The sequence below is a fragment of the Oncorhynchus keta genome, unplaced genomic scaffold (genome assembly GCF_023373465.1).
Source record: "Oncorhynchus keta strain PuntledgeMale-10-30-2019 unplaced genomic scaffold, Oket_V2 Un_scaffold_180_pilon_pilon, whole genome shotgun sequence".
In the NCBI taxonomy this organism is placed as follows: Eukaryota; Metazoa; Chordata; class Actinopteri; order Salmoniformes; family Salmonidae; genus Oncorhynchus; species Oncorhynchus keta.
Window position 1 is genome coordinate 142,586 of NW_026290834.1, and position 21,251 is coordinate 163,836.

At 48.8% G+C, this 21,251-nt stretch overlaps 1 protein-coding gene and 2 long non-coding RNA genes across 3 annotated transcripts in view; 1 reads left to right on the plus strand and 2 right to left on the minus strand.

Moving 5' to 3' along the window:
- LOC118381850 (receptor-type tyrosine-protein phosphatase beta-like) overlaps window positions 1-21,251 on the minus strand; it is a 147,917-nt gene that overhangs the window by 53,925 nt on the left and 72,741 nt on the right. Inside the window, exons 16-17 of the mRNA XM_052514573.1 lie at window positions 12,369-12,472; window positions 3,320-3,494 (exon numbers count right to left, since the gene is read on the minus strand). Coding sequence (XP_052370533.1) covers window positions 3,320-3,494; window positions 12,369-12,472 — 279 coding nt within the window. The remainder of the gene's footprint in view (window positions 1-3,319; window positions 3,495-12,368; window positions 12,473-21,251) is intronic.
- On the plus strand, window positions 1,854-2,652 carry LOC127927864 (uncharacterized). The gene is made up of 3 exons (XR_008129360.1): window positions 1,854-1,920; window positions 2,473-2,508; window positions 2,605-2,652. It is a non-coding gene; the product is annotated as an uncharacterized LOC127927864 (long non-coding RNA).
- Window positions 12,974-16,339, minus strand: LOC127927863 (uncharacterized). Its single transcript, XR_008129359.1, has 4 exons — window positions 16,291-16,339; window positions 14,608-14,655; window positions 13,151-13,222; window positions 12,974-13,055 (listed from the first exon to the last, which is right to left on the minus strand). It is a non-coding gene; the product is annotated as an uncharacterized LOC127927863 (long non-coding RNA).

The following is a 21,251-nucleotide window of genomic DNA, read 5'->3' on the forward strand; positions in this document are numbered from 1 at the left end:
TCGCTCTCTCTGGCTCCTCTCTCTCTCTCTTTCTCCCTCTCTCTTTCTCTCTAGCCCTATCTTTTTCAATAAATCATTTTGACAGAACTGGAATACAAAGCTAAAAGTGAGTACTGTGTAGTAGCTAGTCACCCTATTTGAAGTAGTTACAACTTATAAGTTAGAGACTTCTGTGGAGTCTAAATTCATTAAAGTTGAATTTAACAAGAGCAAACGCTCACTAACCTTTACTCAAAACTATACTGAGACAAATGCCAAATGTTTAACCAAAGGCAGAGGCATCACATTACTCAGAGCAGGTTGAGAATCTATTTATCTGGGTCCTGGAGTAGTGAACATAATGAAGGATGTGTTCCAAAGAACGTCTGACTATTAACACATCTAGGATATCAGTCTGTGTGTGTGTGTGTGTGTGTGTGTGTGTGTGTGTGTGTGTGTGTGTGTGTGTGTGTGTGTGTGTGTGTGTGTGTGTGTGTGTGTGTGTGTGTGTGTGTGTGTGTGTGTGTGTGTGTGTGTGTGTGTGTGTGTGTGTGACTCAGCATCCTGCTAAGAGGGGACCAATGCCACGGCAAAGCAGTGCAAATTGAGAGACTTGTCAGGTAGAGAGAGTCGGATATGGAATGGAAGGGACCTCCACGGAGGTAGAAACACTACTACCGTTAGAAACACTACTACTGTTAGAAACACTACTACTGTTAGAAACACTACTACACTACTACTGTTAGAAACACTACTACTGTTAGAAACACTACTACTGTTAGAAACACTACTACACTACTACTGTTAGAAGCACTACTACTGTTAGAAACACTACTACTGTTAGAAACACTACTACTGTTAGAAACACTACTACTGGTAGAAACACTACTACTGTTAGAATCACTACTACTGATAGAAACACTACTACTGTTAGAAACACTACTACTGTTAGAAACACTACTACTGGTAGAAACACTAGTACTGGTAGAAACACTACTACTGATAGAAACACTACTACTGGTAGAAACACTACTACGGTTAGAAACACTACTACTGGTAGAAACACTACTACTGGTAGAAACACTACTACTGGTAGAAACACTACTACTGGTAGAAACATTACTACTGGTAGAAACACTACTACCGGTAGAAACACTACTACCGTTAGAAACACTACTACTGGTAGAAACACTACTACCGGTAGAAACACTACTACCGGTAGAAACACTACTACTGGTAGAAACACTACTACTGGTAGAAACACTACTACTGGTAGAAACACTACTACTGTTAGAAACACTACTACTGATAGAAACACTACTACTGGTAGAAACACTACTACTGTTAGAAACACTACTACTGGTAGAAACATTACTACTGTTAGAAACATTACTATTGGTAGAAACACTACTACTGGTAGAAACACTACTACTGTTAGAAACACTACTACTGAAAAACAGCCCCAGACCATTATTCCTCCCCCACCAAACTTTACAGTTGGCACTATGCATTGGGGCAGGTAGCGTTCTCCTGGCATCTGCCAAACCCAGATTTGTCTGTCGGACTGCCAGATGGTGAACCGTGATTCATCCCTCCAGAGAAGGGGTCATTTAGCAGGTCATTTAGCAGGTCATTTAGCAGGTCATTTAGCAGGTCATTTAACAGGTCATTTAGCAGGTCATTTAGCAGGTCATTTAGCAGGTCATTTAGCAGGTCATTTAATGGGTCATTTAGCAGGTCATTTAACAGGTCATTTAGCAGGTCATTTAGCAGGTCATTTAGCAGGTCATTTAATGGGTCATTTAGCAGGTCATTTAACAGGTCATTTAGCAGGTCATTTAACAGGTCATTTAGCAGGTCATTTAACAGGTCATTTAGCAGGTCATTTAATGGGTCATTTAGCAGGTCATTTAGCAGGTCATTTAATGGGTCATTTAGCAGGTCATTTAGCAGGTCATTTAGTGGGTCATTTAACAGGTCATTTAACAGGTCATTTAGCAGGTCATTTAGCAGGTCATTTAATGGGTTATTTAGCAGGTCATTTAATGGGTCATTTAGCAGGTCATTTAACAGGTCATTTAGCAGGTCATTTAACAGGTCATTTAGCAGGTCATTTAACAGGTCATTTAACAGGTCATTTAGCAGGTCATTTAATGGGTCATTTAGCAGGTCATTTAGCAGGTCATTTAACAGGTCATTTAATGGGTCATTTAGCAGGTCATTTAGCAGGTCATTTAGCAGGTCATTTAACAGGTCATTTAACAGGTCATTTAGCAGGTCATTTAGCAGGTCATTTAACAGGTCATTTAGCAGGTCATTTAGCAGGTCATTTAGCAGGTCATTTAGCAGGTCATTTAACAGGTAATTTAACAGGTCATTTAACAGGTCATTTAACAGGTCATTTAGCAGGTCATTTAATGGGTCATTTAGCAGGTCATTTAGCAGGTCATTTAGCAGGTCATTTAGCAGGTCATTTAGCAGGTCATTTAATAGGTCATTTAATGGGTCATTTAACAGGTCATTTAACAGGTCATTTAGCAGGTCATTTAGCAGGTCATTTAACAGGTCATTTAGCAGGTCATTTAATGGGTCATTTAGCAGGTCATTTAGCAGGTCATTTAGCAGGTCATTTAACAGGTCATTTAACAGGTCATTTAGCAGGTCATTTAACAGGTCATTTAACAGGTCATTTAGCAGGTCATTTAGCAGGTCATTTAACAGGTCATTTAGCAGGTCATTTAGCAGGTCATCTAGCAGGTCATTTAACAGGTCATTTAATGAGTCATTTAACAGGTCATTTAATGGGTCATTTAACAGGTCATTTAATGGGTCATTTAACAGGTCATTTAATGGGTCATTTAGCAGGTCATTTAACAGGTCATTTAGCAGGTCATTTAACAGGTCATTTAGCAGGTCATTTAGCAGGTCATTTAGCAGGTCATTTAACAGGTCATTTAACAGGTCATTTAGCAGGTCATTTAGCAGGTCATTTAATGGGTCATTTAGCAGGTCATTTAACAGGTCATTTAGCAGGTCATTTAGCAGGTCATTTAATGGGTCATTTAGCAGGTCATTTAACAGGTCATTTAGCAGGTCATTTAGCAGGTCATTTAACAGGTCATTTAACAGGTCACATATCAGCATGTTGGGACAGCTAAATCCCACCAACCATTGTGTCACTCGGATGTTGTTTGGCGTCATCTGGTGTGGTGGTTCTGTGTGGTGACCTGGTTTATTGTCATGGTGATTGTGGGTCTGGATCTTACAGCAGATAAACTCTACTCTTGGATGGGGTCTAAGATACAACTCCGGTTGTCAGCCGGTATAGGTAGTTACTCACGGTCGATCATGGTGACCACGTTCTCCTCCACGGCGGGGCTGCTGAGTCCAGCTGAGGCCACTCTGACAGCCACGTTGTATCTCCTGTAAGGCTGTAGGTTCTCCAGGCTGAGTAAGGTACTATCCTGGGCCAGACGCAGGGCGTACACCAGCTCCCAGCTGTCCTGCTGACGCACCTGGGGGGTAGTGGACATTACTGTAGTCCACTCCTTGTTTTCAACATACTGACAACTTTAATAGTCCACTCCTTGTTTTCAACATACTGACAACTTTAATAGTCCACTCCATGTTTTCCTTCTTAGTGGTCCTTCTGTAGCTCAGTTGGTAGAGCATGGCGCTTGTAACGCCAGGGTAGTGGGGTCGATCCCCGGGACCACCCATACATAGAATGTATGCACACATGACTGTAAGTCGCTTTGGATAAAAGCGTCTGCTAAATGGCATATATTATTATTATTATTATTATTATTTTCAACATACTGACAACTGATTAGTCCACTCCATGTTTTCAACATAATGACAACTGATTACTGAAGTCTACTCCATGTTTTCAACATGCTGACAACTGATTAGTCCACTCCATGTTTTCAACATGCTGACAACTGATTAGTCCACTCCATGTTTTCAACATACTGATTAGTCCACTCCATGACAACTGATTACTGATTAGTCCACTCCATGTTTTCATGCTGACAACTGATTATCCATGTTTTCAACATAATGACAACTGATTACTGAAGTCTACTCCATGTTTTCAACATGCTGACAACTGATTAGTCCACTCCATGTTTTCAACATAATGACAACTGATTACTGAAGTCCACTCCATGTTTTCAACATACTGACAACTGATTAGTCCACTCCATGTTTTCATAATGACAACTGATTACTGAACAACTGTTTTCAACATGCTTAGTCCACTCCATGTTTTCAACATAATGACAACTGATTACTGAAGTCCATTCCATGTTTTACTTCAGCACTAGCTGAGTAATGTAACTGAATAAGGAGTTGGTCCCACTTTGCCGCTATAACAGCCTCCACTCTTCTGGGAAGGCTTTCCACTAGATGTTGGAACATTGCTGCTATAACAGCCTCCACTCTTCTGGGAAGGCTTTCCACTAGATGTTGGAACATTGCTGCTATAACAGCCTCCACTCTTCTGGGAAGGCTTTCCACTAGTTGTTGGAACACTATAACAGTCTCTACTCTTCTGGGAAGGTAGATGTTGGAACATTGCTGAATAACAGCCTCCACTCTTCTGGGAAGGCTTTCCACTAGTTGTTGGAACATTTCTGCTATAACAGCCTCCACTCTTCTGGGAAGGCTTTCCACTAGATGTTGGAACATTGCTGCTATAACAGCCTCCACTCTTCTGGGAAGGCTTTCCACTAGACGTTGGAACATTGCTGCTATAACAGCCTCCACTCTTCTGGGAAGGCTTTCCACTAGATGTTGGAACATTGCTGCTATAACAGCCTCCACTCTTCTGGGAAGGCTTTCCACTAGATGTTGGAACATTGCTGCTATAACAGCCTCCACTCTTCTGAGAAGGCTTTCCACTAGATGTTGGAACATTGCTGCTATAACAGCCTCCACTCTTCTGGGAAGGCTTTCCACTAGATGTTGGAACATTGCTGCTATAACAGCCTCCACTCTTCTGGGAAGGCTTTCCACTAGATGTTGGAACATTGCTGCGGGGACTTGCTTCCATTCAGCCACAAGAGCATTTGTGGGTGCTGATGTTGGGCGATTAGGCCTGACTCGCAGTCAGCGTTCCAATTCATCCTAAAGGTGTTCGATGGGGTTGAGGTCACGGCTTTGTGCAGGCAAGTTAAGTTCTTCCACGATCTCGACAAAGCATTTCTGTATGATGGACCTCGCTTTGTGCACGGGGCCATTATGCTGAAACAGGACAGTTGTTGCCACAAAGTCAAACTGTTGCCACAAAGTCAAACTGTTGCCGCAAAGTCAAACTGTTGCCACAAAGTTGGAAGCACAGAATCGTCTAGAATGTCATTGTATGCTGCAGTGTTAAGATTTCCCTTCACTGGAACTAATGGGTCAGGCCCGAAACATGAAAAACAGCCCCAGAGCATTATTCCTCCCCCAACAAACTTTACAGTTGGCACTATGCATTGGGGCAGGTAGCGTTCTCCTGGCATCCACCAAAACCAGATTTGCCTGTTGGCCTGCCAGATGGTGAACCATGATTCATCCCTCCAGGGAACACGTTTCCACTGCTCAAGAGTCCAATGGTGGTGAGCTTTACACCCTTCTAGACGACGCTTGACAATGCGCATGGTGATCTTAGGCTTGTGTCCGGCTGCTCGGCCATGGAAACCCATTTTATGAAGCTCCCAATGAACAGCTGACGTTGCTTCCAGAGGCAGTTTGGAACTCGGTCGTGAGTGTTGCCAACGACGACAGATGATGTTGATGCGCTACGTACTGCTTCACTCAATGGTCCCGTTCTGTGAGCTTGTGTGGCCTACCACTTCACAGCTGAGCCGTTGTTGCTCCTAGACACTACCACTTCACAGCTGAGCTGAGCTGTTGTTGCTCCTAGACACTACCACTTCACAGCTGAGCTGTTGTTGCTCCTAGACACTACCACTTCACAGCTGAGCTGAGCTGTTGTTGCTCCTAGACACTACCACTTCACAGCTGAGCTGTTGTTGCTCCTAGACACTACCACTTCACAGCTGAGCTGTTGTTGCTCCTAGACACTACCACTTCACAGCTGAGCTGTTGTTGCTCCTAGACACTACCACTTCACAGCTGAGCTGTTGTTGCTCCTAGACACTACCACTTCACAGCTGTTGCTCCTAGCTAGACACTACCACTTCACAGCTTGTTGCTCCTAGACACTACCACTTCACAGCTGAGCTGTTGTTGCCCCTAGACACTACCACTTCACAGCTGAGCTGTTGTTGCTCCTAGACACTACCACTTCACAGCTGAGCTGTTGTTGCCCCTAGACACTACCACTTCACAGCTGAGCTGTTGTTGCTCCTAGACACTACCACTTCACAGCTGAGCTGTTGTTGCTCCTAGACACTACCACTTCACAGCTGAGCTGTTGTTGCTCCTAGACACTACCACTTCACAGCTGAGCTGTTGTTGCTCCTAGACACTACCACTTCACAGCTGAGCCGTTGTTGCTCCTAGACACTACCACTTCACAGCTGAGCTGTTGTTGCTCCTAGACACTACCACTTCACAGCTGAGCTGTTGTTGCTCCTAGACACTACCACTTCACAGCTGAGCTGTTGTTGCTCCTAGACACTACCACTTCACAGCTGAGCTGTTGTTGCCCTAGACACTACCACTTCACAGCTGAGCTGTTGTTGCTCCTAGACACTACCACTTAGACACTACCACTTGACAGCTGAGCTGTTGTTGCTCCTAGACACTACCACTTCACAGCTGAGCTGTTGTTGCTCCTAGACACTACCACTTCACAGCTGAGCTGTTGTTGTTGCACTAGACACACCACTTCACAGCTGAGCTGTTGTTGCTACCCTAGACACTACCACCACTTCACAGCTGAGCTGTTGTTGCTCCTAGACACTACCACTTCACAGCTGAGCCGTTGTTGCTCCTAGACACTACCACTTCACAGCTGAGCTGTTGTTGCTCCTAGACACTACCACTTCACAGCTGAGCTGTTGTTGCTCCTAGACACTACCACTTCACAGCTGAGCTGTTGTTGCTCCTAGACACTACCACTTCACAGCTGAGCCGTTGTTGTCCTAGACACTACCACTTCACAGCTGCTCCTAGACACTACCACTTCACAGCTGAGCTGTTGTTGCTCCTAGACACTACCACTTCACAGCTGAGCTGTTGTTGCTCCTAGACACTACCACTTCACAGCTGAGCTGTTGTTGCTCCTAGACACTACCACTTCACAGCTGAGCTGTAGACACTACCACTTCACAGCTGCTGCCCTAGACACTACCACTTCACAGCTGAGCTGTTGTTGCTCCTAGACACTACCACTTCACAGCTGAGCTGTTGTTGCTTAGACACTACCACTTTCTGTTGTTGCTCCTAGCTGAGCTGTTGTTGCTCCTAGACACTACCACTTCACAGCTGAGCTGTTGTTGCTCCTAGACACTACCACTTCACAGCTGAGCTGTTGTTGCCCCTAGACACTACCACTTCACAGCTGAGCTGTTGTTGCTCCTAGACACTACCACTTCACAGCTGAGCTGTTGTTGCTCTAGACACTACCACTTCACAGCTGAGCTGTTGTTGCCCCTAGACACTACCACTTCACAGCTGAGCTGTTGTTGCCCCTAGACACTACCACTTCACAGCTGAGCTGTTGTTGCTCCTAGACACTACCACTTCACAGCTGAGCTGGTTGCTCCTAGACACTACCACTTCACAGCTGAGCTGTTGTTGCCCTAGACACTACCACTTCACAGCTGAGCTGTTGTTGCTCCTAGACACTACCACTTCACAGCTGGGCTGTTGTTGCTCCTAGACACTACCACTTCACAGCTGAGCTGTTGTTGCTCCTAGACACTACCACTTCACAGCTGAGCTGTTGTTGCCCCTAGACACTACCACTTCACAGCTGAGCTGTTGTTGCTCCTAGACACTACCACTTCACAGCTGAGCTGTTGTTGCTCCTAGACACTACCATTCAGCTGGGCTACTGGTTGCTCCTAGACACTACCACTTCACAGCTACTGGGCTATTCTACTGGCCCCTAGACACTATTCTAGCTGTTCCCTAGACACTACCACTTCACAGCTGAGCTGGTTGCTCCTAGACACTACCACTTCACAGCTGAGCTGTTGCTACTACCACTTTGTTACTGACACTACCACTTCACAGCTGGGCTGTTCTACTGACACTACCACTTCACAGCTGAGCTGTTGTTGCCCCTAGACACTACCACTTCACAGCTGAGCTGTTGTTGCTCCTAGACACTGGGCTTCACAGCTAGCTGGGCACTTCACAGCTGAGCTGTTGTTGCTCCTATTACCACTTCACAGCTGGCTGTTTCTAGACACTGGGCCACTTCACAGCTGAGCTGTTGTTATTCTAGACACTACCACTTCACAGCTGAGCTGTTGTTGCTCCTAGACACTACCACTTCAGCTGAGCTGTTGTTGCTCCTCTAGCTGTTGGGCATTCACAGCTGACTGGCTCCTAGACACTACCACTTCACAGCTGAGCTATTCTACTGACACTACCATTCTACTGGGCTATTCTACTAGACACTACCACTTCACAGCTAGCTGTTGTTGGCTATTCTACCACTGGGCTATTCTACTACCACTTCTAGCTGGCTGATTCTACTACCACTTCACAGCTGAGCTATTCTACTGGGCTACTTCACAGCTGGGCTGTTGCTCCTAGACACTACCACTTCACTGGGCTATTCTACTGACACTACCACTTCACAGCTGAGCTGTTGTTGCTCCTAGACACTACCATTCTAGCTGGGCTACACTACTGGGCTATTCTACTGGGCTATTCTAGCTGGGTTGTTGCTCCTAGACACTATTCTAGCTGGGCTAGACATTCTACTGGAGCTATTCTACTGGGCCATTCACAGCTGAGCTGGGCTATTCCTAGACATTCTACTGGGCTACCATTCACAGCTGGTTGCTATTCTACCACTGGGCTATTCTACTGGGCTATTCACAGCTGGGCTACCATTCTACTGGGCTATTCTACTGGGCTATTCTACTGCTCCTAGACACTATTCTACTGGGCTACCATTCTACTGGTTGTTATCCCTAGACACTACCACTTCACAGCTGGGCTGTTACTGCTCCTAGACACTATTCTGTCTGGACACTCTTTTCACAGCTGGGCTATTCTACTCTGGGCTATTCTACTGGGCTATTCTACTGGACACTACCATTCTACTGGGCTATTTGCTGGACACTATTCTACTGGGCTATTCTCACACTGGGCTATCACAGCTGGAGCTACTGGGCCATTCACAGCTGGTTCTACTGGGCTATACCACTTACTGGTTGCTAGACACTACCATTCTACTGGCTATTCTACTGGACACTATTCTACTGGGCTATTCTACTGGCCATTCTACTGGGCTATTCTACTGGGCTATTCTACTGGGCTATTCTACTGGGCTATTCTACTGGGCTATTCTACTGGGCTACTGGGCTATTCTACTGGGCTATTCTACTGGGCTATTCTACTGGGCTATTCTACTGGGCTATTCTACTGGGCTATTCTACTGGGCTATTCTACTGGACTATTCTACTGGGCTATTCTACTGGGCTATTCTACTGGGCTATTCTACTGGGCTATTCTACTGGGCTATTCTACTGGGCTACTGGGCTATTCTACTGGGCTATTCTACTGGGCTATTCTACTGCCAGTGTTTGTCTATTTTACCAGGCTCAGTTAAAATAACTGGCTTATTTTCAATAACGGCCCAGTGGGTCAACTGGGCTTTCTACTGGGCTCTAACCACTGGGCTATTCAGCTATTTGCTCTATTCACCACTATTCTACCTGGCTCTAACCACTAGGCTACCTGCCTCTAACTACTAGGCTATTCCTGCCTCTAACCACTAGGCTACCTGCCTCTGGGCTATTCTACTGGGCTATTCATTCTACTAGGCTACCTTCTCTAACCACTAGGCTACCTGCCTCTAACCACTAGGCTATTCTGCCTCTAACCACTAGGCTATTCTACTGGACTATTCTACTGGGCTATTCCTCTAACCACTAGGCTACCTATTCTCTAACCACTAGGCTACCTGGCTCTAACCACTAGGCTACCTACTGGGCTAACCACTAGGCTATTCCTGGCTCTAACCACTATTCTACCTGGCTCTAACCACTAGGCTACCTGGGCTGCTATTCCTCTAACCACTGGGCTACCTGCCTCTAAACACTGGGCTACCTGCCTCTAACCACTACTGGGCTACCTGCCTCTAACCACTGGGCTACCTGCCTCTAACCACTAGGCTACCTGCTATTCTACTCTATTCTACTGGGCTAGGCTACCAGGCTAACCACTATTCTACCTGGACTATTCTAACCACTAGGCTACCTGGCTATTCACTGGGCTCTAACCACTAGGCTACCTAACCACTAGGCTACCTGCCTCTAACCACTAGGCCACCTGGCTAGGCTGCCTCTAACCACTAGGCTTCCTGGCTCTAACCACTAGGCTACCTGGCTCTAACCACTAGGCTACCTGCCTCTAACCACTAGGCTACCTGCCTCTAACCACTAGGCTACCTGCTCTAACCACTAGGCTACCTGCCTCTAACCACTAGGCTACCTGCCTCTAACCACTAGGCTACCTGGCTCTAACCACTAGGCTACCTGGCTCTAACCACTAGGCTACCTGGCTCTAACCACTAGGCTACCTGCCTCTAACCACTAGGCTACCTGGCTCTAACCACTAGGCTACCTGGCTCTAACCACTAGGCTACCTGGCCTCTAACCACTAGGCTACCTGGCTCTAACCACTAGGCTACCTGCCTCTAACCACTAGGCTACCTGGCTCTAACCACTAGGCTACCTGCCTCTAACCACTAGGCTACCTGCCTCTAACCACTAGGCTACCTGCCTCTAACCACTAGGCTACCTGCCTCTAACCACTAGGCTACCTGGCTCTAACCACTAGGCTACCTGCCTCTAACCACTAGGCTACCTGCCTCTAACCACTAGGCTACCTGCCTCTAACCCTGCCTCTAACCACTAGGCTACCTGCCTCTAACCACTAGGCTACCTGCCTCTAACCACTAGGCTACCTGCCTCTAACCATTAGGCTACCTGCCTCTAACCATTAGGCTACCTGCCTCTAACCACTAGGCTACCTGCCTCTAACCACTAGGCTACCTGCCTCTAACCACTAGGCTACCTGCCTCTAACCACTAGGCTACCTGCCTCTAACCACTAGGCTACCTGCCTCTAACCACTAGGCTACCTGCCTCTAACCACTAGGCTACCTGCCTCTAACCACTAGGCTACCTGCCTCTAACCACTAGGCTACCTGCCTCTAACCACTAGGCTACCCTGCCTCTAACCACTAGGCTACCTGCCTCTAACCACTAGGCTACCCCTCTAACCACTAGGCTACCTGCCTCTAACCACTAGGCTACCTGCCTCAAACCACTAGGCTACCTGCCTCTAACCACTAGGCTACCTGCCTCTAACCACTAGGCTACCTGCCTCTAACCACTAGGCTACCTGCCTCTAACCACTAGGCTACCTGCCTCTAACCACTAGGCTACCTGCCTCTAACCACTAGGCTACCTGCCTCTAACCACTAGGCTACCTGCCTCTAACCACTAGGCTACCTGCCTCTAACCATTAGGCTACCCTGCCTCTAACCACTAGGCTACCTGCCTCTAACCACTAGGCTACCTGCCTCTAACCACTAGGCTACCTGCCTCAAACCAGTAGGCTACCTGCCTCTAACCACTAGGCTACCTGCCTCTAACCACTAGGCTACCTGCCTCTAACCACTAGGCTACCTGCCTCAAACCACTAGGCTACCTGCCTCTAACCACTAGGCTACCTGCCTCTAACCACTAGGCTACCTGCCTCTAACCACTAGGCTACCTGCCTCAAACCAGTAAGCTACCTGCCATCTATGGAGATTGCATGGCTGTGTGGGTGATTTTATACACCTGTCAGCAACGGGTGTCGCTGAAATAGCCCGAATCCACCAATTTACAGGGGTGTCCACATAGTGTATGTATGGGTTAACCGAAAGGTTGCTGGATCGAATCCCTGACCTGACAAGGAAAACAATCTGTCGTTCTGCCCTAAACAAGGCAGTTAACCCATTGTTCCCTGGGTGTGGATGTTAATTAAGGCAGTCCCCCGCACCTTTCTGATTTAGAGGGGTTGGCTTAAATGAGGAAGGCACATTTCAGTTGAATGCATTCAGTTGTACAACTGACACGGTATCCTACATCCCTGCAAAGCCTTCAGTAAAGTGGGAGAAATGGTATCAGACACCCTGACCTCAACTTGTATAAAAATAAGACAAGACATAAAGAGGGTGTGTGTTTGTGAGAGATGTTCCATTACCTCCACGGTATAGGAGTCCCAGTGGGAGTCAGGGAAGGTCCAGGAACAGGAGATGGATGAGGAACTCTGGGGGAAACAATGCATGTTCCGCAGTCTGGATGGGTCTGGGAGGAAGAGAGGGAACATTTAGGATTGATTCTTTGATTGATCGATCGATTGATTTGTTGATTGATTAATATTTAATAAACCTTTATTTATTCAGGTAAATTTGACTGTGATTGCATCAAGTCCCTGGTCCAAGAAAGCATGGCATGATGTTTTAGTGCAGGGAGTTTTAGAACCATTGAGCTCAGGGTCTCATAGCTCTGAGACGAGAACAATACCTTCTGGAGTTTTAGTTAGGAGCACTGTGACAACCAACCTCTGTCTCCTCTACCTTCCTACCACCTGTCTCCTCTACCTTCCTGACCCCTGTCTCCTCTACCTTCCTGTCCCCTGTCTCCTCTACCTTCCTGTCCCCTGTCTCCTCTACCTTCCTGCCCCCTGTCTCCTCTACCTTCCTGCCCCCTGTCTCCTCTACCTTCCTGCCCCTGTCTCCTCTACCTTCCTACCACCTGTCTCCTCTACCTTCCTGCCCCCTGTCTCCTCTACCTTCCTGACCCCTGTCTCCTCTACCTTCCTGACCCCTGTCTCCTCTACCTACCTGTCCCCTGTCTCCTCTACCTACCTATCTTCTGTCTCCTCTACCTTCCTGTCCCCTGTCTCCTCTACCTTCCTGTCCCCTGTCTCCTCTACCTTCCTGCCCCTGTCTCCTCTACCTTCCTGTCCCCTGTCTCCTCTACCTTCCTGTCCCCTGTCTCCTCTACCTACCTATCTTCTGTCTCCTCTACCTTCCTGTCCCCTGTCTCCTCTACCTTCCTGTCCCCTGTCTCCTCTACCTTCCTGCCCCTGTCTCCTCTACCTTCCTGTCCCCTGTCTCCTCTACCTTCCTGTCCCCTGTCTCCTCTACCTTCCTGTCCCCTGTCTCCTCTACCTTCCTGTCCCCTGTCTCCTCTACCTTCCTGTCCCCTGTCTCCTCTACCTTCCTGTCCCCTGTCTCCTCTACCTTCCTATCTCCTGTCTCCTCTACCTTCCTGTCCCCTGTCTCCTCTACCTTCCTGACCCCTGTCTCCTCTACCTACCTGCCCCCTGTCTCCTCTACCTTCCTGCCCCCTGTCTCCTCTACCTTCCTGTCCCCTGTCTCCTCTACCTTCCTGTCCCCTGTCTCCTCTACCTTCCTGCCCCCTGTCTCCTCTACCTTCCTGCCCCCTGTCTCCTCTACCTTCCTGCCCCCTGTCTCCTCTACCTTCCTGTCCCCTGTCTCCTCTACCTCTCCTGTCCCCTGTCTCCTTCCTTCCTTCTGTCTCCTCTACCTTCATGTCCCCTGTCTCCTCTACCTTCCTGTCCCCTGTCTCCTCTACCTTCCCCCCTGTCTCCTCTACCTTCCTGTCCCCTGTCTCCTCTACCTTCCTGTCCCCTGTCTCCTCTACCTTCCTGTCCCCTGTCTCCTCTACCTTCCTGTCCCCTGTCTCCTCTACCTTCCTGTCCCCTGTCTCCTCTACCTTCCTGTCCCCTGTCTCCTCTACCTTCCTGCCCCCTGTCTCCTCTACCTTCCTGTCCCCTGTCTCCTCTACCTTCCTGTCCCCTGTCTCCTCTACCTTCCTGTCCCCTGTCTCCTCTACCTTCCTGTCCCCTGTCTCCTCTACCTTCCTGTCCCCTGTCTCCTCTACCTTCCTGTCCCCTGTCTCCTCTACCTTCCTGTCCCCTGTCTCCTCTACCTTCCTGTCCCCTGTCTCCTCTACCTTCCTGTCCCCTGTCTCCTCTACCTTCCTGCCCCCTGTCTCCTCTACCTTCCTGTCCCCTGTCTCCTCTACCTTCCTGTCCCCTGTCTCCTCTACCTTCCTGTCCCCTGTCTCCTCTACCTTCCTGTCCCCTGTCTCCTCTACCTTCCTGTCCCCTGTCTCCTCTACCCCCTGTCTCCTCTACCTACCATCTTCTGTCCCCTACCTTCTCTGTCTACCTACCTGCCCCCTGTCTCCTCTACCTTCCTATCTTATGTCTCCTCTACCTACCTGTCCCCTGTCTCCTCTACCTTCCTGCCCCCTGTCTCCTCTACCTTCATGCCCCCTGTCTCTTCTACCTACCTGCCCCCTGTCTCCTCTACCTACCTATCTTATGTCTCCTCTACCTTCCTGTCCCCTGTCTCCTCTACCTTCATGCCCCCTGTCTCTTCTACCTACCTGCCCCCTGTCTCCTCTACCTACCTATCTTCTGTCTCCTCTACCTTCCTGTCCCCTGTCTCCTCTACCTTCCTGTCCCCTGTCTCCTCTACCTTCCTGACCCCTGTCTCCTCTACCTACCTGCCCCCTGTCTCCTCTACCTTCCTGTCCCCTGTCTCCTCTACCTACCTGCCCCCTGTCTCCTCTACCTTCCTGCCCCCTGTCTCCTCTACCTTCCTGTCCCCTGTCTCCTCTACCTTCCTGCCCCCTGTCTCCTCTACCTTCCTGTCCCCTGTCTCCTCTACCTTCCTGTCCCCTGTCTCCTCTACCTTCCTGCCCCCTGTCTCCTCTACCTTCCTGTCCCCTGTCTCCTCTACCTTCCTGTCCCCTGTCTCCTCTACCTTCCTGTCCCCTGTCTCCTCTACCTTCCTGCCCCCTGTCTCCTCTACCTTCCTGTCCCCTGTCTCCTCTACCTTCCTGTCCCCTGTCTCCTCTACCTTCATGCCCCCTGTCTCTTCTACCTACCTGCCCCCTGTCTCTCTACCTTCCTGTCCCCTGTCTACCTACCTATCCTTCCTCTACCTTCCTGTCCCCTGTCTCCTCTACCTTCATGCCCCCTGTCTCTTCTACCTACCTGCCCCCTGTCTCCTCTACCTACCTATCTTATGTCTCCTCTACCTTCCTGTCCCCTGTCTCCTCTACCTTCCTGTCCCCTGTCTCCTCTACCTTCCTGTCCCCTGTCTCCTCTACCTACCTGCCCCCTGTCTCCTCTACCTTCCTGTCCCCTGTCTCCTCTACCTTCCTGCCCCCTGTCTCCTCTACCTACCTGTCCCCTGTCTCCTCTACCTTCCTGCCCCCTGTCTCCTCTACCTTCCTGTCCCCTGTCTCCTCTACCTACCTGCCCCCTGTCTCCTCTACCTTCCTGTCCCCTGTCTCCTCTACCTTCCTGCCCCCTGTCTCCTCTACCTTCCTGTCCCCTGTCTCCTCTACCTTCCTGTCCCCTGTCTCTTCTACCTTCCTGACCCCTGTCTCCTCTACCTTCCTATCTCCTGTCTCCTCTACCTCCCTGCCCCCTGTCTCCTCTACCTTCCTGTCCCCTGTCTCCTCTACCTTCCTGTCCCCTGTCTCCTCTACCTTCCTGCCCCCTGTCTCCTCTACCTACCTGCCCCCTGTCTCCTCTACCTTCCTGTCCCCTGTCTCCTCTACCTTCCTGTCCCCTGTCTCCTCTACCTTCCTGTCCCCTGTCTCCTCTACCTTCCTGTCCCCTGTCTCCTCTACCTTCCTGCCCCCTGTCTCCTCTACCTTCCTGCCCCCTGTCTCCTCTACCTTCCTGTCCCCTGTCTCCTCTACCTTCCTGTCCCCTGTCTCCTCTACCTTCCTGTCCCCTGTCTCCTCTACCTTCCTGTCCCCTGTCTCCTCTACCTTCCTGTCCCCTGTCTCCTCTACCTTCCTGTCCCCTGTCTCCTCTACCTTCCTGTCCCCTGTCTCCTCTACCTTCCTGTCCCCTGTCTCCTCTACCTTCCTGTCCCCTGTCTCCTCTACCTTCCTGTCCCCTGTCTCCTCTACCTTCATGCCCCCTGTCTCTTCTACCTACCTATAATATAATAATAATATATGCCATTTAGCAGACGCTTTTATCCAAAGCGACTTACAGTCATGTGTGCATACATTCTACGTATGGGTGGTCCCGGGAATCGAACCCACATATCTTCTGTCTCCTCTACCTACCTATCTTCTGTCTCCTCTACCTTCCTATCCCCTGTCTCCTCTACCTTCCTGCCCCCTGTCTCTTCTACCTTCCTGTCCCCTGTCTCCTCTACCTTCCTGCCCCCTGTCTCCTCTACCTTCCTGTCCCCTGTCTCCTCTACCTTCCTGTCCCCTGTCTCCTCTACCTTCCTGTCCCCTGTCTCCTCTACCTTCCTGACCCTGTCTCCTCTACCTTCCTGACCCTGTCTCCTCTACCTTCCTGTCCCCTGTCTCCTCTACCTACCTATCTTATGTCTCCTCTACCTACCTAACTTATGTCTCCTCTACCTTCCTGACCCTGTCTCCTCTACCTTCCTGACCCTGTCTCCTCTACCTTCCTGTCCCCTGTCTCCTCTACCTTCCTGTCCCCTGTCTAATCTACCTTCCTGTCCCCTGTCTCCTCTACCTTCCTGTCCCCTGTCTCCTCTACCTTCCTGTCCCCTGTCTCCTCTACCTTCCTGTCCCCTGTCTCCTCTACCTTCCTGTCCCCTGTCTCCTCTACCTTCCTGTCCCCTGTCTCCTCTACCTTCCTGTCCCCTGTCTCCTCTACCTTCCTGTCCCCTGTCTCCTCTACCTTCCTGTCCCCTGTCTCCTCTACCTTCCTGTCCCCTGTCTCCTCTACCTTCCTGTCCCCTGTCTCCTCTACCTTCCTGTCCCCTGTCTCCTCTACCTTCCTGTCCCCTGTCTCCTCTACCTTCCTGTCCCCTGTCTCCTCTACCTTCCTGTCCCCTGTCTCCTCTACCTTCCTGTCCCCTGTCTCCTCTACCTTCATGTCCCCTGTCTCCTCTACCTTCCTGTCCCCTGTCTCCTCTACCTTCCTGCCCCTGTCTCCTCTACCTTCCTGTCCCCTGTCTCCTCTACCTTCCTGTCCCCTGTCTCCTCTACCTTCCTGTCCCCTGTCTCCTCTACCTTCCTGCCCCTGTCTCCTCTACCTTCCTGTCCCCTGTCTCCTCTACCTTCCTGACCCTGTCTCCTCTACCTTCCTGCCCCCTGTCTCCTCTACCTTCCTGCCCCCTGTCTCCTCTACCTTCCTGTCCCCTGTCTCCTCTACCTTCCTGCCCCCTGTCTCCTCTACCTTCCTGTCCCCTGTCTCCTCTACCTTCCTGTCCCCTGTCTCCTCTACCTTCCTGTCCCCTGTCTCCTCTACCTACCTGTCCCCTGTCTCCTCTACCTTCCTGTCCCCTGTCTCCTCTACCTTCCTAACTATGCACTAGCAGTCTGGGTTGAAGATAACACATTTAAAACAAGAGGACTCTAACACCTCATAACTATTAGCATAAAATGAGAAACAATTCTAAACTAAGGGACCAGCAATGTTAGTTAGCAAAGGCACTGGGCCCATGTATCTAAAATCTTCCTGATGTCATAATGATGTGTCCTAATAAGGGCATCTTCAGCCTAGCTGGCAGTGAGAGACAGAGGACACTGTTTACTGGAGTCTTCAATCAGACTTCCATCATTGGCCAGGAGTGAGGATACAATAGGAGCCAGGCAGAGCATTGTGAGTTTTGCTGACTCACCACCGGCCATAAGAGGCTCTACAATACGTCACATCAGACTGAGGACAAAGTGGTCAGGGACCAGCTGAAGAGAAAGGCTCTCTACATAACAGTGTGAAAGAAAATGAGCACAGAGGCCAAGAATAATATTTTGAGAGGTGTGTTTTGTTCCCGTGCCCTTGGACTGTCTGCCTTTTTCAAAGAAAAACAACGGTCTGCTTTAGACCACACTATATACACACACACGACTCAATGACAGGGCTCAATGTAAGTGTGTGGTCTGCGTTAGCCCACACTATATACACACACACGACTCAATGACAGGGCTCAATGTAAGTGTGTGGTCTGCGTTAGCCCACACTATATACACACACACGACTCAATGACAGGGCTCAATGTAAGTGTGTGGTCTGCGTTAGCCCACACTATATACACACACACGACTCAATGACAGGGCTCAATGTAAGTGTGTGGTCTGCGTTAGCCCACACTATATACACACACACGACTCAATGACAGGGCTCAATGTAAGTGTGTGGTCTGCGTTAGCCCACACTATATACACACACACTCAATGACAGGGCTCAATGTAACGTTAGCCCACACACACACACACACACACACACACACACACACACACACACACACACACACACACACACACACGACTCAATGACAGGGCTCAATGTAAGTGTGTGGTCTGCATTAGCCCCACACACACACACACACACACACACACACACACACACACACACACACACACACACACACACACACACACACACACACACACACACACACACACACACACACACACACGACTCAATGACAGGGCTCAATGTAAGTGTGTGGTCTGCGTTAGCCCACACTATATACACACACACGACTCAATGACAGGGCTCAATGACAGGGTGTGTGGTCTGCGTTAGCCCACACTATATACACACACACACACACACACACACACACACACACACACACACACACACACACACACACACACACACACACACACACACACACACGACTCAATGACAGGGCTCAATGTAAGTGTGTGGTCTGCGTTAGCCCACACTACACACACACACACACACACACACACACACACGACTCAATGACAGGGCTCAATGTAAGTGTGTGGTCTGCGTTAGACCACACTATATACACACACACAACTCAATGACAGGGCTCAATGTAAGTGTGTGGTCTGCGTTAGCCCACACTATATACACACACACGACTCAATGACAGGGCTCAATGTAAGTGTGTGGTCTGCGTTAGCCCACACTACACACACACACACACAACTCAATGACAGGGCTCAATGTAAGTGTGTGGTCTGCGTTAGCCCACACTATATACACACACACGACTCAATGACAGGGCTCAATGTAAGTGTGTGGTCTGCGTTAGCCCACACTATATACACACACACGACTCAATGACAGCGCTCAATGTAAGTGTGTGGTCTGAGTTAGCCCACACTATATACACACACACGACTCAATGACAGGGCTCAATGTAAATGTGTGGTCTGCGTTAGCCCACACTATATACACACACACGACTCAATGACAGGGCTCAATGTAAGTGTGTGGTCTGCGTTAGCCCACACTATATACACACACACGACTCAATGACAGGGCTCAATGTAAGTGTGTGGTCTGCGTTAGCCCACACTACACACACACACACACACACAACTTAATGACAGGGCTCAATGTAAGTGTGTGGTCTGCGTTAGCCCACACTATATACACACACACACGACTCAATGACAGGGCTCAATGTACGTGTGTGGTCTGCGTTAGCCCACACTACACACACACACGACTCAATGACAGGGCTCAATGTAAGTGTGTGGTCTGCGTTAGCCCACACTACACACACACACACACACACACACACACACACACACACACACACACACACACACACACACACACACACACACACACACACACACACACACAACTCAATGACAGGGCTCAATGTAAGTGTGTGGTCTGTTAGCCCACACTTATACACACACACACACACACACACACACACACACACACACACACACACACACACACACACACACACACACACACACAACTCAATGACAGGGCCCAATGTAAGTGTGTGGTCTGCGTTACACACACACACACACACACACACACACACACACACACACACACACACACACACACACACACACACACACACACACACAACTCAATGACAGGGCCCAATGTAAGTGTGTGGTCTGCGTTAGCCCACACTACACACACACACACACACACACACACACACACACACACACACACACACACACACACACACACACACACACACACACACACACACACACACACACACACACACACGACTCAATGACAGGGCTCAATGTAAGTGTGTGGTCTGCGTTAGCCCACACTACACACACACACACACACACACACACACACACACACACACACACACACACACACACACACACACACACACACACACACACACACACACACACACACACACACACACACACACACACACACACACACGACTCAATGACAGGGCTCAATGTAAGTGTGTGGTCTGCGTGACACACGGTTCCAGAGAGATATACACACTGACCCTAGCTTCTGTATCTACCTTAGAGGGACCTCAACTAGTCTGAAGCTTCATATTGATGATAGCACTATAAAGGCATTATACATATTCACTCAGCACCATAACATGTTATCTTGGACCAGGTCAAACTGCTGTAGAAGTTAGTAGATTGGGCTGTAGTGGGCAAGGGGCCTTGGTTGTTTACCAGAATGACTGGTAAACAGAATGAATAGAACCTGTAACCCTGGTAATATGACTGGTAAATAGAATGAATAGAACCTCTAACCCTGGTAATATGACTGGTAAATAGAATGAATAGAACCTCTAACCCCGGTGATATGATTGGTAAATAGAATGAATAGAACCTGTAACCCTGGTAATATGACTGGTAAATAGAATGAATAGAACCTCTAACCCTGGTAATATGACTGGTAAATAGAATGAATAGAACCTCTAACCCTGGTAATATGACTGGTAAATAGAATGAATAGAACCTCTAACCCTGGTGATATGACTGGTAAATAGAATGAATAGAACCTGTAACCCTGGTAATATGACTGGTAAATAGAATGAATAGAACCTGTAACCCTGGTAATATGACTGGTAAATAGAATGAATAGAACCTGTAACCCTGGTAATATGACTGGTAAATAGAATGAATAGAACCTCTAACCCTGGTAATATGACTGGTAAATAGAATGAATAGAACCTCTAACCCTGGTAATATGACTGGTAAATATAATGAATAGAACCTCTAACCCTGGTAATATGACTGGTAAATAGAATGAATAGAACCTCTAACCCTGGTAATATGACTGGTAAATAGAATGAATAGAACCTCT